This window comes from Podarcis filfolensis, assembly GCF_964270895.1.
Source record: "Podarcis filfolensis genome assembly, chromosome: 5".
Taxonomy (NCBI): domain Eukaryota; kingdom Metazoa; phylum Chordata; class Lepidosauria; order Squamata; family Lacertidae; genus Podarcis; species Podarcis filfolensis.
Window position 1 is genome coordinate 19,715,735 of NC_139608.1, and position 23,871 is coordinate 19,739,605.

The 23,871-nt window shown below is 42.6% G+C and overlaps 1 protein-coding gene across 12 annotated transcripts in view; it reads right to left on the reverse strand.

Moving 5' to 3' along the window:
* Positions 1 to 23,871, reverse strand: part of LOC310762364 (schwannomin-interacting protein 1) — a 388,732-nt gene that overhangs the window by 67,688 nt on the left and 297,173 nt on the right. Inside the window, exon 1 of one of the 12 annotated variants that reach the window (XM_083613314.1) lies at positions 23,682 to 23,729. The exons of the other annotated variants lie outside the window; for them this stretch is intronic. Coding sequence (XP_083469440.1) covers positions 23,682 to 23,714 — 33 coding nt within the window. The 5' untranslated portion in view covers positions 23,715 to 23,729. Of the gene's footprint in view, positions 1 to 23,681; positions 23,730 to 23,871 lie in introns of those variants that run through there. 12 annotated transcript variants of the gene reach the window in all.

Genomic DNA, 23,871 nt, shown 5'->3' on the forward strand with positions numbered 1-23,871 from the left:
CTTTAAAAGATAATAAGAATGAACGAAGGATGACAAATGAAAGAACACTATATTTCAGAAAAATATCTGCAAGATAATGTGCCTATATGTGCATGTCTCTGAATGCAAGAGTATGAACGCACAGACTTCATTTTCTCTCTGATGCTGTCTAGTGGCCATGGGTTCCCCAGACCAGCATGCAAAACAGCCATTAAGTACAGTCTGCAAAACTAGTATCCATTTCCCATTCATTAGGGATCTAGCATCTCTCTGTCTCTCTCTCTTTCTCTTTTTTTAGATACACAGAAGAAAATCAGAAAAAGCAGCCTTCTACTTTTTGCAAGGCAAAATGATTATTAAAAATAATAATATTAAAACCAACTGAAGGGAGATCCCTTTATAATCCGTCACTAGTGGGGAGTATTTCGAATCTTTAGCAGAAGTAGCAGTTGGCACAGAGCAGCACAGAGGCTCTTAGCTGCTAATGATCAAGCACAAGATGTACGAAAATGTACTTGAACACACACATTTTAAGAAACCCCACTTGCTTCGCCACGTGTCACTGGCCCAGCCAATTCCCACAAACAAAAATGTGTTCTACGAAAACCAGACATTATCCAATCGTTTTAAGAGATGTAACCATTATGCTTAATGATAACATTTAAAGGGAGGGGGAGATGAGGCGTTCTACATCTTAGGTGCGAAAAATCAACAAATGTAAAACTCCTAAATTATACAAAATATAAAACTCCTAAGTTAGAGAAACTGCAAACGATAAGGATGGTTTGTCTTTAAACCCCCCAACAAATCAGAATGGCCTTGCATTAAACACAAGCATGCAGTTCTGATATTCCCTAACTCCCTGCTTAATAAATTCAATATAGAACTTGCATTAAATAAAAACATGTTTAAACTAAATTTTTAATAATGCACTAAAAGCATTTTTATTCTCTGTAGAGCAAGATGCACTGCTGAAACAAGCCATTTTATATGTCCAAACAGGAGGGGGGGGGTTGGCCAGATTCTGCTTTAGCCACTATTGCTAACTACCGGACCATTTAAGGCTTTTTCATCACCCTTCTCTGGCATTGCTCTGAGCTTCCAGCATTCCATTTCTCTGAGCTACAGCATGCCAAGTTATGCAGCCATAAAAGCAACTGCTGCTGTCCAGATTATTTGCCAAGATTAAGGAAGGGCGAAGCAGCTTCTGCTCCATTCTACCTAGAAAATCTTATTGTTTACCACTACAGCTTTCTCCCCCCCCCCATTTTTTTGAGGGGGGCACAATACATTGGTACCTTCTACAAGATACTATGGTTCCATTTAAGAGGTGGTGGAGAAACCTCTGTTTCTTTATCCTCTCTGGACCCAGTTGTATTTCCTGCCACTCTCCAATATTCTGTTCTGCGTAAAGCAGTTGTTACAGATTCATGCCTTGATTAATAAGACCTAAGCTGGCACCTAAATGGCACTGACGTAGGGCCCCTCCCTCATTTCCTTGGAGAGGGCATTAAGCAGGGAGCCACCACCAAAAAGACCCTCAAACTAATCACCTGAACCTCTGAAGGTGGAGGCTCCAGAACAGAAGCCTCTGTGGAAAATCTTAATCAGGTACATATGGAAGAAGGCAGTCCCAGAAATACCAGTTGCTGCAACATCCAATAGTGGTGGTGGTGGGGATGCTTTGGTCTTCATGCCCTGCTCAAAGACTTGCTGGAGGCACTGGTGAGTCCTGGAATACCTGCTCCCTGCATTGCAAGACTTTTCCCACCTGGCCTGGGAGGGCAGTGCCCTGACTGACTCTGTCTACAAAAGCTGAGGCTGATGAAAAGACTCTTGGGCTGTGGTACTTTTTTGGGGGGGGGGGTTGTTGCTGTTATTTATTTTTTGTACTGGGGTTGTGGTGCTCATCTCGCTTTATTGGCTGAGAGAGCTGGCGTACAGCTTCCGGGTCATGTGGCCAGCATGACTAAGCCGCTTCTGGCAAACCAGAGCAGCGCACGGAAACGCCGTTTAGCTTCCCGCCGGAGCGATTCCTATTTATCTATTTGCACTTTGACGGGCTTTTGAACTGCTAGGTTGGCAGGAGCAGGGACCGAGCAACGGGAGCTCACCCCTTTGCGGGGATTCGAACCTCTGACCTTCTGATCAGCAAGTCCTAGGCTCTGTGGTTTAACCCACAGCGCCACCCGCGTCCCATATTATACATACTTCGGGGGGGGGGGGGGGAAGGAGCACTGTTTATATCAGAGTTGGGTAGACTCTGCTCACAGTCCTAAGTCGGCTTGGCCCATGAGGCCATTTCCCCAAGCCATGTCCACCTGAAGTACTATGTGATGTCAGGTGAGGGGCAGGTGCAACTGCCAGGTACCATCAATATTCTTAAAGTGTGCTCCCTGCTGTGCACTGGCAAGCAAGGCTTGCTGACACCACCAATCAGCTGATGTAACTGATAGCCAATAAGCTAGCTGGCAGTGAGAGCAAGTCAGCTATTACTGGTTGTGCTACGGAATTCCCCATGGGATAGCCAGCCTATCCTAGCAGGTAAACAAGCTCCCTAGGCTGTCACAGTCTCCTCCATGGGGACTCCATTAGTCTCTCATATATACAATGTAGCTCTCATGCTTGTCACAAGTCACTCACAGTTTTCATTAAGTGTCTTGATTGAAAAAGCACCAAGAAGGAGTAAAAGAGGCCTGGATATTTATTTTTATTTTAAAAGATAAACAAGCAAAAACTCATCATGATATTAATACTGCGCACAAAATACAGTGGTATTTTGTTAAGAACTTTGTTCTGGAGGTCCGTTGTTAACCTGAAACTGTTCTTAACCTGAGGTACCACTTTAGCTAATGGGGCCTCCCGCTGCCGCGCAATTTCTGTTCTCATCCTGAAGCAAAGTTCTTAACCTGAGGTACTATTTCTGTGTTAGCGGAGTCTGTAACCTGAAGCTTCTAACCAGAGGTACCACTGTATTTCAGATGACTGATCACACCTTTGCTGATAGCCAAGTAATCATAAGTGGACAAAACCATCAACCAAATAATGTTTCAGAATAATTGATGATTTGTACTTCAGCATACACCACACCTCAGGAAGTAATATATATGTATCATCTTCATCACATGCCACCATCACATGCAAATTGACTTTAACCTTCCTGCTCATGATTAATTTGCAAAGGGACTTCACCCCCTGCTCTTCTCCCTACTGTCAAGAATAGAGATGAGGTACAGAGTCAGTCTGCTGATTTAAAATTAGGCATGCATCACTGCAAGGACCCCAGAGGAGGAAGGTAATCTAGGAGGAGAGCATACCCTCTCTCCATTGCAAGCAATTCACATAAGAAGTGAAAGTACTCATGTCTGACTGCTGACTGGCAATCGTCTGTGCAAACCAAGAAGAGTGAGTGCCCAGCTAGATCTTTTTGTCACACATTAACCCTTGAATTTTGAGTACATTTATTGAACCAGACAAGAGAAGTTGCCACTATATTCTGGTGCAGACATACTCTGCACCAGACTGTAGCCCATCCTGCCTCCTGAAGGAGACCAGGGAAGCAAACAGATCCACAACAAAACATAAAAAGGACTCTAAAACAGTTACCATTAAAAACTTTCAAAAAACAGTTTTAAATATTATCTCATACTGCAACCTCAGAGTTAAAAGTAACAGTGTCCTTCAGACAATCAAATGCCTTTGTTATAAACAAATACTTCTTTTGAAAAAGCTGTTCAGCTTTAGTGAATGATAGAACACCAGATGTGGACCTGCCATCACATTATGGGATTACAGTATTTCCTGAGGAGGTACCCAACAAACGCCATGGTGCATCTGCAGCAGCACAACCGGATGCCTTCATCTGCCCCAACTGCAACAAAACATGTCTCTCCTGATTCAATCTCTACAGCCACAGCAGGTGCTACAACCATCCAACAGCTTGACCTCACCCCCAAAGGCAAATTCCTCCATTGTCTTCCAAGACAGAAGGATGCCAACCAGACCCAACACAGCTGTCTCAGGGTTTGGCAACTATAATAACTTGTACCAGCAGCTGGAAGTTCCATCAGGTTGAGGCTAGAGTGCTCGCCAACACTGCCCATCCTAGCAATTCCCTTTATATGCTGTTAGTATCCTCTGGGGCAGCCTTTCTCAACCTGTGGGTCCCCTGATGTTGTTGGACTACAACTCCCATCATGCCTGACCTCTGGTCTTGCTAGCTAGGGGTGATGGGAGTTGTAGTTCAACAACATCTGGGGACCCACAGGTTGAAAACCGCTGCTGGAGGGTAGACAAGGGAGTCAGCTGCAAGCCACCTAACTTGATGAGAAGATCACTCCCCTCTGATCTGTATTTAAAACCAGCCTGCCAGCACCAGCAGCTTGAACTTATTATGTCAACTTTCTTTTTGCCTTGTACTTCTTGGATTTAATCCTAGATTATTTATTATACAATATTGAATTCATTCTACGCTTGCTAAATTGTTTTGTAAGCTGCTTTCTCTCCCGTTCTCTACCCTCCCCAATGTTTTGCATTTCATAATAGGTGGGTGTTTGTTTTCAGCCACTCTGGGCACAGCTCACTGTGGAAAGGCAGCATATAAATGACCTAAACCCAATCAACCAAATTATGAACCCCAGTCTGAAATATGAACACAATCATGTGCTGGATAGCTCGGCTGGTTAGAGCGTGGTGCTGATAATACCAAGGTTGCAGGTTCAATCGTGGTATGGGACAGCTGCATACAGTGGTACCTTGGGTTACATCCGCTTCAGGTTACATACGCTTCAGATTACAGACTCCACTAACCCAGAAATCGTGCTTCAGGTTAAGAACTTTGCTTCAGGATAAGAACAGAAATCGTGCTCCGGCGGCGTGGCGGCAGCAGGAGGCCCCATTAGCTAAAGTGGTGCTTCAGGTTAAGAACAGTTTCAGGTTAAGAACGGACCTCCAGAACGAATTAAGTACTTAACCCGAAGTGCCACTGTATTCCTGCATTGCGGGGGGTTGGACTTCACTAGATGAACCTCAGGGTCCCTTCCAACTCTACAATTCAGTGATTCTATGTCTGAAAAGTTACGATAGGAAAGCCCAGTCAACAAACCTAGCCTTCAGTACAAAAGTATACATGGTAGTTTTTAATTACTGGGCTCCCATAAAATACACCTTGACAGGCCAAGTGCGAGTCTGCAATCATGCACTGTAGCCTTCGAGATGTCTGGAAGTTGCTTTGGGATGCTTTTTGTATGAAAAAAGGTAAAAGGTAACGGTACCCCTGCCCGTACGGGCCAGTCTTGCCAGACTCTAGGGTTGTGCGCTCATCTCACTCTATAAGCCAGGAGCCAGCGCTGTCCGCAGACACTTCCAGGTCACGTGGCCAGCGTGACAAGCTGCATCTGGCGAGCCAGCGCAGCACACGGAACGCCGTTTACCTTCCCGCTGGTAAGCGGTCCCTATTTATCTACTTGCACCCGAAGGTGCTAGGTTGGCAGGCGCTGGGACCGAGCGACGGGAGCGCACCCCGCCGCGGGGATTCAAACCGCCGACCTTTCGATCGGCAAGTCCTAGGCGCTGAGGCTTTTACCCACAGCGCCACCCGCGTCCCTTTGTATGAAAAGTGGTAGATAAATAGCCAAATGCCTGCTAAGCAGCCAAAACACAACAGCAAGAGGTTGAGCCCCTCGGTGGGCCACCGCAGATAGCTGTTGGGTTCCATTCGGTTTGGTGTTCACAATGCAGCCAGGTCTAGAATTAGTAATATATACCTGCAATGTCTTTATGGAGCTGACGCTCATAATAAAAAAGCAATTATATTGAAGAAATGTTCATCATAATACAAGGCATAAACCAAATTATATGGAGATCAAAATTTTGAACACAATTACTGGAAGACTCCAGATAGATGCTCAAATGATGTATCATGTGGCTGATCTTTGCACGATTCCATTTTTCTAGAAGGAAGAGTTCATAACAGTACCATGTATCCATAGTAACTCAGCGCTTACAGCAACAAATGTCGCGAAGCACTAACGCAGCAGGGCAAGTTTAAATAGTTTGTTTTTATAAAACCAGAAAACACCATTTTAGGGAGCAATCCTATGCAAAAGAAGCTGGGACAAAGCAAGCTGGTGTAAATTAAGCCGGCACAAAGATACAGCAGATCCAAACCCCGTTCAACAGTGGGGCTGCTGCGGTGCCTAGGCCTGGCAGAAGGATAACAAGCCTTTAAAATAGTGTTCTATGTCAGGTTTCCAGGTCACGTGACCAAGCTGAATGGGCTCAGGATCCAGCCTAAATCCGCCCCCCCCGCTCCCCCCCTGCCACACTTCCAGATTGTCTCTTGTGGGGAGACTTATACCAGCCGTGGTCCAGCTGCCTGAGCCCCAGCTGAGTTGGGATGAGCAAGTTACACTGGCATATCTTTGGCTGGGCTGTGGTTGGGGACCTAATGATGGCTGAGCCCTGCTGAGTCTTCGACCTGCTGCATCCTAAGGATCCAGGTCTTTCTCAGGATCCGTGAATAGCAACCACTTAACATACCACATTTTCATGACTGATTAAAAATATTCTCAGAGCTGCATAAATATGCATCATGGATATTGTCGTGTGACATTAATTATAGAAATCCCTACCAGCTATCAAAACCTTGGAGGCGGCAGCAACCTAGTTTCCATCGCACTATATCAGGAGAGCAAATGATAACATCTTTAAGTAATTGTGTTCAGAGCAAAGAGCCAACATTGTCTGCAAAGGCAGGCAAGTTTAGAGAAAGGCAGAAAAGAGGGGGAAAGATACTTTGCAGAATTATAGTAAGCGTGCAATTTTGGAGAGAACTCATGAGAACATGTGATACAGCAAAACTGATGGAGATCTTAGAGCTCTGGGTGCTACAGGAACTGTAGTCAGAAAACCGGCTTCAACCACTTAAATGAGGGGTAGCCTCTAGCTCTTGAACTCCAGTGCCCCTCAGCCCCAGCTAGCATGACCAATGATCATGGATGATGAAAGTTGTAGTCCAATGATTTCTGGAGGGCATTATGCAGACCACCCCTGATTTGAACCAACCTTTCAACATAGATAATAACTTTCTTTTTTTTCCTTCCCAAGAAGGAGGCACTGGGCATTAGCAAAATAAAAATGCAGCTCCACAGAAGTAAGGTTTTCATGTCTAAAACCAAACTTTGTGACAATTTAGCTCAACTCTAGTTAATGTGAACAGAATCCATTTTACTGTCATATCCAAAGGTGTTCAAAGTTCAGGAAGAAAATCTACCCCACAAGAAAGGGGTTTCTCCCCTTGAATGTAGCAAAAAGTCAAAGAAAGTTCGTGGAAGAATCCGATTGCACAGGCTCAACTGATGCAAGTTATTCCATTTGGATCACTGGGCTACTGGTTTAAAGGTTAAAAGACTGAAGTTCATCATGCTTTATTTTGAGACTTTAACTTTTGTCAACTGCCTGTGGCAGAAATGCATTAAATAAAGATGCTGGTCCACAATTAAGCAAATGCTGAAATACCATACATCAACATAATTTGCTTCTTTTGTTTTGATACAACAGTTTTAAAAGCCACTGATTTTATTTTTAGAAGCTGTTCATTTTTTGCCTCTGGTAAGAGGAAAAGGGCAATGTCTAGACAAGAAGATTCACAACATACCTTCTTAAAGGTAAGACATATAAACCATTTCATTTTTCCTTTTTCTACAGTTCCAAAGGGAGAAAGGGAGACATGAGACCTGTAAAAGAGCATCTTGTGAACTGCCCTGAGATCTTTGGATGAAGAACATTACTATTACTACTACTCTGTATTCCTGACATAGGTAATGGTCTTTGGAATCTTTACCAATTTTAGCTAACAAATATTGCAGAATTCTAGTGCAAAAAGCTGCTTTCCGTCAGGTCTACCAAAGCTAACAAAAAGCATTAAATTTGCCACAAGGGAAGTTCCACATTTTATTGAACTGAAACATATATTGATGTGAAGATGCACATATGCAATGTAATATGTGCCTCTAGGCTGATCAATAAAGTACTAAAGAAGATAATAATTTCCACTCAGATTCTTAATGTGTGGTTGTGACCAGTTAATTAAGTCAGATCTAGTATGGTATACTGGATAATGCTGCTTTGGCAAAGAGTTCACTCAGCTGTGAAAATCTGGCCCAAACACTATCTCTCAGCCTAAACTACCGTACAAGGTTGTTGTAGAATAAAATGAGGGTGGGCGGGTTCCTGAGCATATCCAGTGTCCATTGGTTCTAGAACAAAATGTTGTCTGTGTGCAGACCCAGAGTTTCTTAAAATGTTATTATTCTGCTTCATTTTTAAAACTTTATTTTTTTAAAATAAACTTTATTGAACAGTTTAAAAACAACTGCGAAACAGAAAGTTCTGCTTCACTACAGCTCACTGATAATCCTAACATTTCTGACTACATCTCTGAATAATGTTTTCTATTTTACAAGGGAAGAGTGGGGAAAGAGTGCCTTTAAAGCAGAAGTTCTTGGAAGTCTAGGAATTCAAAGAACATGCGATTCTTAAGTTCATTTAATGAGTAGCATTAACATATGGTTGATGGAGCCATTACCCAAAGACACAGAACAAGAAAGATATATGTTCGTATGACCAACTGCCTCTTTCTGTATTTTGATGACTAAAGCCTGTTTCAACAGATTTCTTAACTAAGCAAAGAAAAGCACTCCAGATTGCTTCAAAACTCTGGCCTGATGTTCCCTCAGGTAACAAACCTGTGATTGGCTTTTACTACTTAAAAGCAGATAGTGTTTGACATGATTGAATGTACCTCAATACAAAATAATTAGAGGTTATGATACAAACAGAAGGAAATTTGCAGAAGGAAAGCTTCTTGTGCCCTCTTCCCTTTTGTAGCAACCTGGAACATCTCTTGTGGTCAGGGAGCCCTGCTGAACAATGTAGGTATAAGCATTACTCACATTTAACTTTATCTTAGTTCTACATGAATCACCCAAAAGCCTGCAGAACATGTCCCCACCCCTGAGCTCAACCCTAGACAGAAAAAAGTGTGTGTGCATGTCAAGGACCACAATGCCTCTATCAGGCATCTTAAAATGTAACATCTGTCATTATCCTTTTATTTGTGGTTTAGCAGTTTTGAAAGGGGGAGGGGGAAAAAAACCTTTCTCCAGCTGTATGTGGGCCATGCTGCTTTCCTGCTTGTAATATTTATTTTATCATGTTGTGTTAGGTACCCTAAGGACTTTGGGCATGGTGAATCATATTTATTATTTACAAGCTTTGTCAGCAGCAGTTAACCTGTTTACTCCGGACATGCAATTATTCCCAATACAAGACCGGCCTGGCATTTTCAATGATGATTGCTACATATGGAAGATGCTTCATGCTTCGCTGAAACTACATTTTCATTAAACTACTTCCAGCTTATAAATGATTGTTAAAAAGGATTTACTGCACAGTTTTTATACTATGGCAGGTGGTGTTTGTGCTATTCTGCTGTTGCAAGACTGAAAGTTACTACTTTCCTTTCATAACCCATTCCCTCCCTTTTCATTCAACAGTAATAATAATAATAATAGCAACCCAATAGCTGTCTGCTATGTATCATAGCTTAAAGTATTCTAATTCATTATCATTTTACAGTTACAGAATTTTCTCCCAAGACATTGCATGTTATTTCCCCACCCCTTTACTCCAAATCCCTCCCACAATCCCCCCAATTTCTGCAAAATCCTTCCTTAATCCAATATATTAATTGCATTATTTATTCTGTACATGACTAAGCCATGATTTTATCCAAAAATACATTCCAAGTGATATATTATGATATCAATACGATATAAAAAACAGTAAAAACCAAACTGATATCCCAAAGAGCCTCATTTGAATGTCTGGCACAACTACTCATCATTCACCTGAAGACCAAGACCACAGCCAGACTTAGTGACTGAAACATCAGTCAACAATTTCTCTCTCCCCTTTTTCCTTCTCCTCTCCTGTTCTACATTCACATTATTCTGTTTCTTGTCGCTCATGATTAAGAGTTCTTGGAAGGTTGCACAGTATTTTGTGATTTTTTTGTTCAGCCTAAAAAGGGAACTGTCCTAATATGGATTTTTGGAATCTTTCTTATGGGCCATTTAAAGACAACAACAGCAATGAAAACCTAATAAAACCTGTGTGACCAAAGAGCATGAACCTTTTCCAGGATTCAACTGATGAGTCCCACTAACGGAAGCCAGTGGAAGGCCTTCTGCTAACACACTGAGGTTTTTCGTCTACTCTCCTCCCCCCAACTTGCTCAGGGGTTCAGGGGAACCTCCAAAATAGTGGGGAGGGGAGAAGAGAGGAGAGAATTCCTTCAATGCAAGCATGTCTGATATCATTCCAGCTTCCAGAGGTATCTCTTCTCTACTCCCCTGCACTATCGGCCACGATGGCTGAGGATGACGGGGGCTGGAGAGTAGAAACATATTGGGGGGTCACTGGTTTCCCTTACCTGATGTAAAAAAAATACTTACAGTCTGCTCTCAGAAAACAGACTGAAGATTAGCACATTTTGCTTGCAAAATATCTCCCAGTATTAATGCAATGCACAGCTACTTTTCTTTCAGTTATTTCAACGATAAGTGCAACCGTTTTCCCTATCACAAACTATATTTAGATGACATTTATTGTAGATGCATCTCGAATAGTTTTATCAAGCCGTCCCTCAGTACACAATCTTTCATTATGTACTATATGAAATTGTCACTTATCCAGCGATGATGAAGTGCAGTCAACTGATTTGCTGCCACACTGCATAGTCAATACACAATTTGCAAAGGATGCTTATGTGGCCATGCACGTCCATTTCTAATAAGTGCTTAGTTCACACAGAATCCAACATCACCTGAAAGGCCACAATTTGCCCACCTCTGCCCTAGTTTGTGGCTACAGCAACTTGTGCACAAACTTATATGGAGTAAAAGACCATATAATTATTCCAACTTCTTCATTTTTACAAGTCCCTGCAGAGTTTTTCATACATGCATCATTTTCTGAAAATATATCTATTGATTATCATTATGAGTCACAGAGAAATGATGAAAAGAATGAAGCTAACCCTATTAGAGCTAGTGTTGATTTTGTAAGAAATATTATTGATGATGAGAATATAAGAGGGTTATTTCCTATTCACTCAAGATGATCTTATTACACATGCTACTAAGTATAATAAATCATGCAATGACATTTTTGCTATTATTTCTAATGCAAGCTAAAAACGTGGAGTTGATGATAAAAAAAGAAATAATGGCAGCAGCTTGGTATTACTTAGAATCATAGAATAATAGAATCTTAGAGCTGGAAGGGACCCCAAGGGTCATCTTTTTTTTTTTTAAATAATATTTATTACTTTTCCAACAATTTAAACAAAACAAAATAAACAATACAATACAATACAAAAACACTACATAACATAACATAAAAACACTACATAACACTAACACATTAAACTAACAGAATAAAAACAATTTAAAACACACCAAACAATTTCAATATCTTATCTTTCATTCACTTATTTCAGCGACCTCCTCACACCTCCCTTTTTGTATTCCACTTCTATTAATTGTTTCAGCAATTCCTTTCTATCTTCCTCTGTTTTCTATCCTATAATTATCTTAACATTTCTAACCTTATTTTTCCTTTAATACTCTAATAATCTAATTATACTTAGTTCCTTATAACATTTCTACTAAAGCCATATAACTTCATTTCCACATTTTTCTAACATTCATTAATTTTACAGTATTTCTGTAAATAGTCTTTAAACTTTTTCCAGTCTTCTTCCACCGACTCTTCTCCCTGGTCTCGGATTCTGCCAGTCATTTCCGCCAGTTCCATATAGTCCATCAACTTCATCTACCATTCTTCCCGGGTGGGTAGATCTTGTGTCTTCCAATACTTCGCGATAAGTATTCTTGCTGCTGTTGTTGCATACATAAAAAAAGTTCTATCCTTCTTTGGCACCAATTGGCCGACCATGCCCAGGAGAAAGGCCTCTGGTTTCTTCAGAAAGGTATATTTAAATACCTTTTTCATTTCATTATAAATCATCTCCCAGAATGTCTTAATTACCCCAAGGGTCATCAGTCTTAATTACCCCAAGGGTCGTCAGTCCAACCCCCTGCAATGCAGGAATCTCAGCTAAAGCATCCATGACAGATGGCCATCCAACCTCTGTTTAAAAACCTCCAAGGAAGGAGAGCCCACCACCTCTTGTAGGAGTCTGTTCCACTGCTGAACAGCTCTTACTGTCAGAAAGTTTTTTTCTGAATGTTTAGTCAGAATCTCCTTTCTTGCAACTTGAAGCACCAGGAGAAAACAAGCTTGCTCCCTCCTCCATGTGACAGCCCTTAAGATATTTGAAGATGGCTATCATATCCCCTCTCAGTCTCCTCTTTTCTCCTCTTTTCCAGGCTAAACATACCTGGCTCCTTCAAGCGCTCCTCATAAGGCTTAGTTTCCAGACCCTTGATCTTCTTAGTTGCCCTCCACACTCCAACTTGTCAACATCCTTCTTAAATTGTGGTACCCAGAATTGGACACAGTATTCCAAATGTGGAATAAAGCAGAATAGAGTAGTATGATTACTTCCCTTGATCTGGACACTATACTTCTGCTGATGCAGCCTAGAATAGCACTAGCCTTTTTTGCTGCTGCATCACACTGCTGACTCATGTTAAGCTTGTGGTCCACCAAGACCCCTAGATCCTTTTCACACATACTGCTAGTAAGCCAGGTGTCCCCCATCCTATATTTGTGCATCTGGTTCTTCCTGCCTAAGTGTAGAACCTTACATTTGTCCCTATTGAAATTCATTTTGTTGGCTTGCGCCCACTTCACCTTCATTTTCATGAATCATTAGGAATTGACAGAAATGAAATTGATATTCAATAAGTGATTAGCTATCCAGTATGTTTAGGCACCTAGGACCAGCTTGGAAGGTTTGTGTTTTGACACTATCTGGGGTCAAGTGACTTCTAAGGACCAAAATAGAAGTGACAGGGCAGCCACGAGTATTTCATCCATATTTCTCTCCAGTTCTGTAAAAAGAAAGGGGTTGAATCTATTATTTAGTAGAGAGTACAAGATCTGAGTAGGAAGGAGCTGCATCCCTGGCACTACCTACAAGGTTATCACATACAAACTTTTGCAGAACGACATGGGCAGAAGCTCTTAGATCACTTCAATAAGTTACTAGTCTTTACACACTTTAGAGCAGTGTCATGACTCCCCCCAAAGAATCCTGGGAACTGTTGTTTGTTACAGGTGCTAAAAGTCATTAGGAGCCCCCTCTTCCCTTCACAAAACTACAATTCTCAGAATTTGCTGAGGAGAGAGATTGGCTGTTCTGAGAACTGCAGCTTTGGCAGGGAAAGACGGGTCTCCTAATGACTTTTAGCACCCTTAACAAACTACAGTTTCCATAAATTTTTTTTTAAGTGGTATGATAGTGCTTTAAATGTGCAGTGCAGATTGGCCCTATAATGCCAGGAGAAGTGAGGGAAAACTTTTGCAATTCAAATACTGGGTAGATGGCTTTACAGCATCAAAGTTCAATAGCAAATATGATGGTTGCTGCAAATTAGCAGATCTGCAAGGGTTTGTTATGCATTTAATTGAACTTGGCCAAATTTAAACCTTGTTGACCTGGGAAAGCTTTTTTTTTTTATGAGAGCAGCCCAGAGGTTAGGCAGAAGCCCCCACTTTGCCTCATGAATATTCAAGTTAAATTAACATTGAAATGAATGATCAATAACATAGCCATGCAGACATTCGGTTCCCTCAGATTTGGTTACTGTAGACTTTCTGATGAGCCAGCAGACTTCTTCCTGCACAGAACCTATTATTTCAAAGATTTAGTAGAAGGCAGCAGCAGTCCCATGATTAAATTCACCAGAAGTAACACCTGACCTGCTGCAGATGCAAAATTTTTCAGTCAGCAAAGCCACTAAACCTCACCCCATGAAACATCTGATTGCTGGACAGTAGGATCAATAGAGGTTTACTACCAAGTATTAACCATGCTATACTGCCTATCTCCAAGATATGCATTTTCTTCATGCATTTTCTCAAAAGGTTACTTCCTCTTCCAGTTTACTTGGGAAATGGCAGTGCCTCAATAGCTTGGGTTCAAAGATGGCTGCAGATTTAAAGGGACAATGGCAGAATGACTTATGGTGGGCCCCCTCATATGCTAAAGGGCATGCCCCCCCCTCCACAGACAAGCCTGACAGCAAGGGTGACCCCTGTCAATGACCTGCTGTACAGTGGCACCAGGTGACCCATTATTGCCACTCCAAGTATTGGAACTGTGAGGGGAACAGGGGTCTCCTAACAACTCTCAGCACCCTTCACAAACTACATTTCCCAGGATTCTTTGGGAGACACTGTGGCTGTTTAAAGCAGGATTTTGCTTCTTGGCTGTGTGTCCTGGAAGATCTGTTCCCTGCCTTGCAGACCTTTTCACACCTGGCCTGGCCTGGCGCCTGACTGACTCCAGCTACAAAAGCTGAAGCTGCTGAATAGATGGGCTGGGGTGTGGTGTGGTTTTTTGTTGCTGTTTTTGATATGCAGTTGGGTTACAGACGCTTCAGGTTGCGTTTTTTCAGGTTACGGACCGCCAAAACCTGGAAGTACCGGAACAGGTTATTTCCAGGGTTCGGTGGTCACGCATGCGCAGAAGCGCTAAATTGCGCTTTGCGCATGTGCAGAAGCACCGACTCGCAACCCGCGTGGGTTGCGAACGTGCATCCCGCACGGACCACGTTCGCAACCTGAGCGTTCACTGTATATACATATTTGTATCTTTCTTTTAGTTCTTTTATGTGGAAATTGTTTTAATTTGGTAGTGTGCTTTTTAATGTCTTAGTTATCTTTGCTGCTTTTGTTATGCTTGTAGCTGTGTAACTTTTTTCATGTTGTAAGCTGCCTTGAGCTTGGTTTGAACTACGGAAAGGAGGCATACAAATAATATTATGGAATGCATGGTGCAGATAAGGGCCTAAGACTGAGGTTCATATCCCCACTCAGCCATGCAGCTCAGTAGCTAACCTTGAGCTAGTTACAATCTCTCTGCCTAACCCGCCTCACAGTGTTGTTCTGAAGATAAAATGACACGGGGGCAGGGGGAGGACCGTGCATGCATTCTGGGACAAAAGGTGAGACAGACATGAAATGAGCGAATGGAATAGCAACCTCCTATGGCCAGTGCTTGGCTGAGGTTCACAGATGCATCGTTTAAAACTCTATCCAGAAAAAAATCTGGCAAGCCTCTTCCCTAGTCACACTGAATCATGTTTTAAAGATGCTTTTATTTATGGGAGCTTGTTATGATTAGTTTTAATCTAGATGTGCTGGCATGAATTTAAACTGAGATGTTTTATATTATTTCATTATATGATAGTGTTATTTTATTTTTATTAATATTGATTAGTCAATGTTTTAACATCCCAGTTTCTGTAAGCCACTTCTGTCAGGAGTAAGCCTAAAAGACAGGGTATAAATATAAATGAGTATCATACAAAAGATAAAATGTGTTAGGTTGAGGGTCATGTGGTGCAGTGATTAGGGCAGGCATAGGCAAACTCCCGCCCTCCAGATGTTTGGGACTACAATTCCCATTGTCCCCTAGCTAACAGGACCAGTGGTCAGGGATGATGGGAATTGTAGTCCCAAACATCTGGAGGGCCAGACTTTGCCTATGCCTGGGTTAGGGTATCAGACTAGGACCTGGGAGGCCAGGTTTCAAATCTCCACTCAGCCATGAAGCTCACTGGGTGACCTTGGGGCAGTCTCTGCCTCTCAGCCTAACCTACCTCACAGAGTTGTTGCAAGTATAAAATGGGAAGGAGGAGAACTCTGTACGCCACCTTGAGCTTCTTGAAGGAAAGGTGGGATATAAATACAATACAATAAAGAAAAATAAATTTGACTGTGCACAAAGATCTTACATCTTTTCTTGACAGGATGAAATACATGCTGCAGCGCAAAACCTATCAGAGAAGTGTGCAATGCATCAAATCGATATGCACCAAGAATGAATCAGACCTTTTAGTCTAATTGCAGAACTTGATAGTTCTTATACTGCAACATCTGTTCCTATGCCATTTACAGTTTTCCTGTTGTAAATATTTACAGTTTCCTTTTTAACTTGACATATATATTGTAAGCTGCCAGTCCTGTTTATTTATGCTACTGTCATTTTGAAGTAGCAGAGAGGCTCCAATCTGATGTACATGCCCCTATGAGTCAGCTCTACTGGACCTGGTAAACATACAAAGGATTGCACCGAAAGTCAGTTATCATTTATTCAGCAAATATTCTTATGGTAACCATTGCTATCTAGCACACATTTAGTACATGTCCCTCTGCCTTACGAGTATGCATTTTCTCTTCATACTTTCTGGAATTTTGCAGCTATGTACAACGTGTGTGTGTGTGTGTGTGTGTGTGTGTGTGTGTGTGTGTTTGTATGTATGTATGTGAGTGTGTGTGAGAGCGAGAGAGAGAAAGAAAGAGAAAGAGAGAGAATGTCTATATATCTTCCTATATACATTTGTGTAAGGCTGTCATCAGGCTTGTAGTTTGTGTGGCCTCTCACAGGCAGCACTATGAATTATAGCATGGTAATGGGCTTCTGAGAGCTGCTGTCACCTGCTACTGGGTGACACAAACATTGGAGCGAAATAGTTCCCCACCCCTGGTCTAAGGGGTTAGTGTGGGTGGTTTGGTAGGATTCCTATGCAATGCAAACAGAAATCTAGCCCCTAGTAGGTCATAGAATCATAGAATCACAGAGTTGGAAGAGACCACAAGGGCCATCGAGTCCAACCCCCTGCCAAGCAGGGGTATATGTGTGTCTTTGCATGTGTGTGTGAGAGAGAGAATATGAATGAATATGAGAGAGATCTGGTCCAGCAGAAGTTCAGCAACATCTGGAGGGCCAAAATTTCCCCACATCTGATCTAGTCAAAACCAACCCCATTCTAAGTTTAAAAAAATCAACAGACCAGGCTCATCATTGTTTATCATTCTAGTTCTCTCTTCCTCTGTTCCCACAACAGCCTTTGCCTGACCAGTTCACACAGGCGGGAGGAACAATTTTTTTGCATGAGTGACACGGATCCACATTACCCCAAATACACATAAAAGTGTACACGGCATATCCTGCTCAGCATAAAAACAGATAGGGATGAAATCCAAGAGAAGCAGACCATTAACTGCATTTTGACATTTCATTTATGTCAAGGTTTTTAAACTGCTGGTACACACTCACAGCTAACATACTCAGCATGCATTAATTTATAGTTATTCTTTGGATATAAACTTGCAATTGATTGTTTCCAAAATGTAAAAAGTGACAGGGGAGAGTGGCTCTTCCCAAGTTCTGGAACTCTTTGCCAAAAGACTTTAAATTGATTTGCAAATGTGCTGCAATTCATTTTAGTTGGTTACTTTTATTAATGCTTTTTCCAGCTTAAAGAACCCCAAGGGTTTTATGGTATTTGATTATATTTTATTTTATTGTATTTGCGCTATTGTTTGTAAGCTATCTTGAACACCACTTAGTGGAAATGTGAGATACAAATTTAACAAATAAATATGACTGGTCATGCCAGAAGTTTTATAGGTCAGCTTAAGGATTCAAATGAACTACTGTAGTTTAAGCATATTTAATCACAACACTTGTTAAAGGTTCTGGACACAGTTAGAACCAATGTGTCAAAACAGTCCAACATGATTAGTGAATCAATATTGCAAGCCAGTGCATGCCTACTCTGAAGTAACCCCCACTGAGTTCAACAGAATTTACTTCCAGGTAAGTGTGTACAGGACTGCAGGCTAAAGAAACTCAAATTATTTACACCACACACTGAAACATGTATAAGCAGAAAAGAAATACAAGTCTGTTCCATTCTGACAAATCTACCATTCATAAATTCCTCCTCCAGGTGATTTATACGTTGCAGCTGAACAAAAAGGAATTGCTTGTGCTCCAGACTGGAGCCAGGATGCTACAATTGTTGCAGGAGAAACACATTAAAGTGGTAAAAGGAATCTTGCCAAAAGGATATGAAGAACTGTAATCTCCTTCCAGCACAGGCAGTGGAGCTGGGAAGAGAAGGGTATCCAATTCACTTGAATAATATAAGAGGAAATAACAGGAATATCTGAGGAATGCTTGATTTGCTGTTTTTTGAGTCTCCAATCAGTACTTCTTCCATTTAAGTTGGAATGTAACCAATGGAATCGCTTCTAGATGATTTGGACTATGACACCCATCACCCCTAGCTATTCACCATGCTGGCTAGGACTGATGGGAGTTGAAGTACAACAATATCTGGAGGGTCGCACATTGTCTATCCTAGGTTTAAGTACTCCTATTATTTACATATTTTGAGGGGCGTGCATCAAATTTACATGTCAACATCTCAAACAAGTGGCATGCAACTAGAAGGAATGGTATTTTATTTGAATTCAGCACCTGACAGCAACTTGGAATTTATGTAAGCACATTTTTGATTGTTTAAAATTGCTTCAAATTCATTATCTCAGCGATCCTTACAACAGTCCTATAACTCCAGCCAGTATTATGATGCCCATAGTACTAACAGATACAAATCTGAACCAGGGACTTCTCAGCTCACACCTCCTGGATAATGGTGGGGGCATTTACAGGGTGCATTAACCCATTCACTATACCACCAAATCATCGGCGCAGTTGCAGTTCCACACATTCCTTCAGATGACCATATCTGCAAACTACAGTGTTTCCTAAGCGGGTGACAGAGCTCAGAAGTATCAAGAAGCCATGCAGTCCAAAATGCCGCCTGGTTATCACAGTGGAGGAAATGCTTTGCATCATTTTACGTTCCTGGACTACAAGAAACAAAAGCCTTTAATGCCTCAACCCACATGTCCCAAGGGCAGCTGGTGAAAACAACAACAAAAACAGCCAGCTGGCAACCCACAGCCCAATTAACGTATTTGTGAAATGCCATGGGTGCTGATATCCCGTTGTTTAATCCTACGCAGCTCTGGCAAGCATCTATGAGAAGAACCACATGGGCACCACTGAATGGCTTGGTTCATTTCTACACCATTATGCTTCTGGTGTGGGGAGGAACTATGCCACTCACCTGCCTTGTGTGGTCCTTCTTCTAGACACTGCCAAACTAACCTGAAACGGGACCTTTACAATCTTCAGCTGAGGTCCCTTTGTGTGTTGCAAGTTCATGTTCAGGACACATATAATTAGAAGCCAGTTAACCTGCTGAATTGCCCTGCCACATGCTGTATATACCCACTCAATCATTTCCTGGTACAGCTTTGGTGCTGCTAACACAGTGGTTTGACTTCACCCCCCGGAGGTGCACTCCAGTGTCTCCCAAGACAGATGGATGCCAATAATAATAATAATAATAATAATAATAATAATAATACGCTCAACCAAACCAAGGGTCAAGTCTAACTCTTCTCCAGGAGCAGCCAACCCAAGATGTGCAACAAAGCTTCAGGCTGTGGTAAGTCAGATAGCATCAAAGGCATGTGTCATCTCACCCACCCACCTCACTCTGTGCACTAAGCCAGAACACAGTTCCCAGAGACTTCCTTGTGTGCCATCCGAACCCCCCACGCCCACTATGCCCATGGGCTTCATGCAGGTTTCATCAGTTTGATGTGAAATGTGGAGCGGTGAGTCAACGGAGAAGTCTCCCTCAGGAAGTTGTGGACTCTCCTTCCTTGAAGGTTTTTAAGCAGAGGTTGGATGGCCATCTGTCATGGGTGCTTTAGCTGAGATTCCTGCATTGCAACTCTACAATTCCATGTTTCTATGTGTTAATCCCCCCCCCCAAGAAAGATTCAGGGCAGACAAAACAAAGCACCTCTTCACACAGTGCACAGTTAAACTGTGGAATTCGTTGTCATAAGGTGTAGTGAAAGCCACTAACATGGATTGGTTTAAAGGAGGATTAAGCTAATTCATGGCGGGTCAATTGCTAATTGCTACTAGCCACAATGGCTATATTCTGCCTCTACCAACAGAGGCAATGTGTCTATGAATATCAGTTGCAGGGCATCCCAAGTAGAAGACTTAGCAGAAGACTGTTGCACTCAGATTCTGTTTCTGGGTTTTCCACAGACATCTGGACAGCCACTGTGAGAACAGGAAGGTGGCCTAGATAGGCCTTTGGCCTTGTTCTGAAGAACATAATCCTTCTTGGAAAGGAGGTTTAATCCTAAATAAATGGGGTTAGGATTGCAGCCTTTGCCAGGAGTAACTCCTACCAAATTCAGCTCGGTTTAGTTCTGATTTCACCTTTTGCGTAACAATCCATGAACATTAATAAAAGCAAATAATCAACTAGCTGAAAGAAGAAGAATAGAATTGTAGAGTTGGATGCAGCACACCCCCCTGCAATGCAGGAAAATGCAGCTGTTCCATATGGGGGAATGGGGATCAAACCTGCAACCTTGGTGTTTTGAGCACCACACTCTAACCAGCTGAGCTATCAGGAAGGAGGTCTATGAGAACAGAGGAAGCCCAGCAGATTTCCACAGGAAGGGTACTGTTATTATTTCAATTTACACCCTGCCCTTCCTTCCTAAAGGAGTCCAAGGCAGCCAACACAACAATAACAATAACATTAAAACATTCTAAAACCAGTTGCATACCATCACATTCTCTTAATACAGTGATTTCGGGATTGCCAGGAACCACATCTTTCTCCCATCAGACTAGGCCATTTTGGCCCTACCAACGAAAAGGCCTTGTCTCTTTACATCTGATCTCATGTAAAGAGAAGATGGAAAGCACAGTGTCAGGTGCTATCTTGAATCTCAATAAGGTGTGTATGCAAGGCGGCTGTTCTTGAGGCAATTAAAGGCTGCCTCAAAAGTTACTGAATCCCTTCCCCTGCAATCTCAGAGGCCGAGCATCTTCCAGAAGTGCTGTACAAGTGAGTTTACATGTGCATATTTATCCTTGGTGCTTGCAACATCAGGTAAGAAATTGCATGTCTCAATGACTATCACAGAAGATCTACCTCAGATGGCACTTTCCTATCGCTCCCACTGAAGCTTTTCAACAGGGGAATCTCACACTTTCTCACTGAGTGATAACAAGCCATGCCTTAATTTTGCATGTGCAAATGAACCTTTGAATATTCTAGTTTCAGGGCTAGGAACTGACCCCAATTCTACCACATTAGAGACAACAGTATAAAGGGTTTTCATGATAAGAAGTGCAGCCCTACCACAGAGAGGGGGTGGTGACCCACAACCCTAGGGCTGACTCTTGCCCTTGCCAAAATTTTATGTCGCCTTTGGCTTACTTTCAAAAGTAACCACTTCAGACCTAAGGCAAGGGTGATCTCTCCTATCCTGGCAATTTCCTGGAGGGGAGAGGCAAATTGAGGTGGCAGAAAGAGAGAGGGGAAAGGAGTAGCTCCACTCACTGCTGGTTTGGGCCCTGCTCACAATCAGCATACAGTCCTACCCTGAGGGAATGTAGCTCTCAAAATATTGCCCATTCCTGACTTCTACAAGTCTAGGCCAAGGGGTCCTCATACCAAGTGGGCCACAAGAGTACTTCCACACAGAACCCATGGGGCACACACTGCCTTGTGGGGGGGGGGGGCATGAGGCCAAAATCTGACATCCCCCCCAGCCCTCATGAGGAGCTGGGCTTTGCAAAGGAGGCATAAGGCTCTGGCTGGGTCCTAGAGCTCTTCCACCATCTTCCCAAAGCTGGAAAAGTGCTAAATAGGCTTCGGCAAGGAGAGGAGAGGACTCTAGGACCCCGTCAGAGCCCTCACTCCTCCTTCCCAAAGCCCAGTGCCTTGCTTACCTGGCTTGGGAAGGCAGCGTCATGGGCGTAACCAGGATTTTTTTTTGGGGGGGGGCAGCCAAAGTTGTTGAGCTTCTTTTAGGAGATCGCCCTAAGTTATTGAATTTTCTTGGGGAAATCATGGGTAAAAATACCCCCATTGCAGGGAGCAAGCTTTCATAGGGGGGTAGGCATCTGCTGGAGGGGGCAGAACCTCAATTAATTGAGTACTTTCAATGCTTTCCAATAATTTTGGGATGGGCTACACTCATGGGCAGCATGAGGGCTGTGGGGGGTATCAGTTGTTGCTGAGGGCCACAAAAAAGGCCGCATGTGTTGGACCACTCTGGTCTAGCCTGCCTCTGGAGGTACTTAATTTTTTCCACAATATCTCCAGTTTGGGGGCCAGAGTGGGGAGTGCTTTCAAGTAAGAATTCACCAACATGAAATCTATACTTGCCTGCACCCTAACACTTTCTGAACTTCTGAATTAGCCAGCACCAAGCACAGTTAAACTTGGAAGTTAGGTGAGGAGAAGACAATAAAATCAGGGTGTTAAACCTTGCTGGTATTTCATGGAGCTTCTCTTTCAAAGATTTATCCTGACTTGTTCCCCCCACCAACTTGTTTAGCACCTCCCTTTTAACACTGGCTCCCTTACAACACAAGCCTCAAACTGATATGTTTCGGTGAATGTGTTCACATGCAGGGATTCCATAAAAATGACAACAAATTGATGCTTCTAGACAGATAATGTGGGGCCTTTTTGCTGATGGAACCCTGAATCAGGATATCCATCCAATTCTGACTCAGGATACTCAAATTCTAAGTCAGGATAGCTGCCAGTATGAATTTATACATTCCTCCCTTCCAATTCATTATCAAGCACCTGCTTATCTTAAAGACTGGCTGAAGAGGGGGGGAAATCAAACACCAAATCAACCACTCCAGATCAGGCCACATGGCATCTGTCCAAAAGACTTCCCAAGCCTCCAAATCTGAATAATATTTTTGGTTGGTTGGAAGTAGTCTGTTTGCAGAACAACATAGGAAAATCTTGTCCCAGCAGCAAACAAAGCAAGACATTTGAGTCCTGCAGTTCTCTCTGCAGGCAAAACAGTCTCCCTCAAAGCGCATGCAATCTCCAAAACTACAAGGTACTTAAAATGCAGTGTCATCAGCACTGCTGAATCGAAACCTCGCAGTATTTATCATTACAGTGGCAAATGCAAATATATACAGCTGCATGATTTGACTTTATACTCGATCTGCTTTTTTAAAAAAGGTTTTAAAATACAACACAGGAGCTCAAAAGGACATGTTTTCTCCCCTGGAATCTAGTAGATATTATTTTCTCCCTCCCCCCCCCATCTAATTAAAAGAAACACACAGGGTATCCAGTAAAAGGACAAGCAAGTAGCAGCTATTAAGAGCAGTGAGGGGGGGTCTTTCCCTGCAGTTCCATTATATTAAAGGAAAAGGAAGGCAACCCCCTCTTTAGTGCCCCCCTCGTACTGAAAGCAGACAATTACGTTGCAAGCCCCCTGTCCCCTCCCAATAACCCTGAAGTTACTTATGCTCATGCCCTAAAGTCAAAGTGCATTGCACCCAATTTCCAGAAGGCTATGGATTCTCAAGTCACACCCCAAGGCATATTGTGATGTTAGCATATTCATTAGCTAGACTCAGCAAAGCATCCTTAATAGGCCAAGGTGCACTTAAAGAGGGGGGAAACAACAACCAGCCAATAGCACAAATAACTGCAACTTATTGCTATTTGAAAGGCAGCATAGGAAACGAAACAACAGCAATGCATCTAAATAGTACAAACCCTTCTCACTGGGGCAAATCCACACTGGGACATGTACCAGCTTGGCAAGGGTTCCTCCTTATGTTCAACCCCCCTTTTTTTCCTTCGTTCCTCTCCTTCTCTCTGGATGCCACCCACACTGTCTGGCAGTCTCTGAATGCAGCCAGGTGTCCTTCTGATAAGAAACAGGAAGTAGCACCAAGCCCCCCCC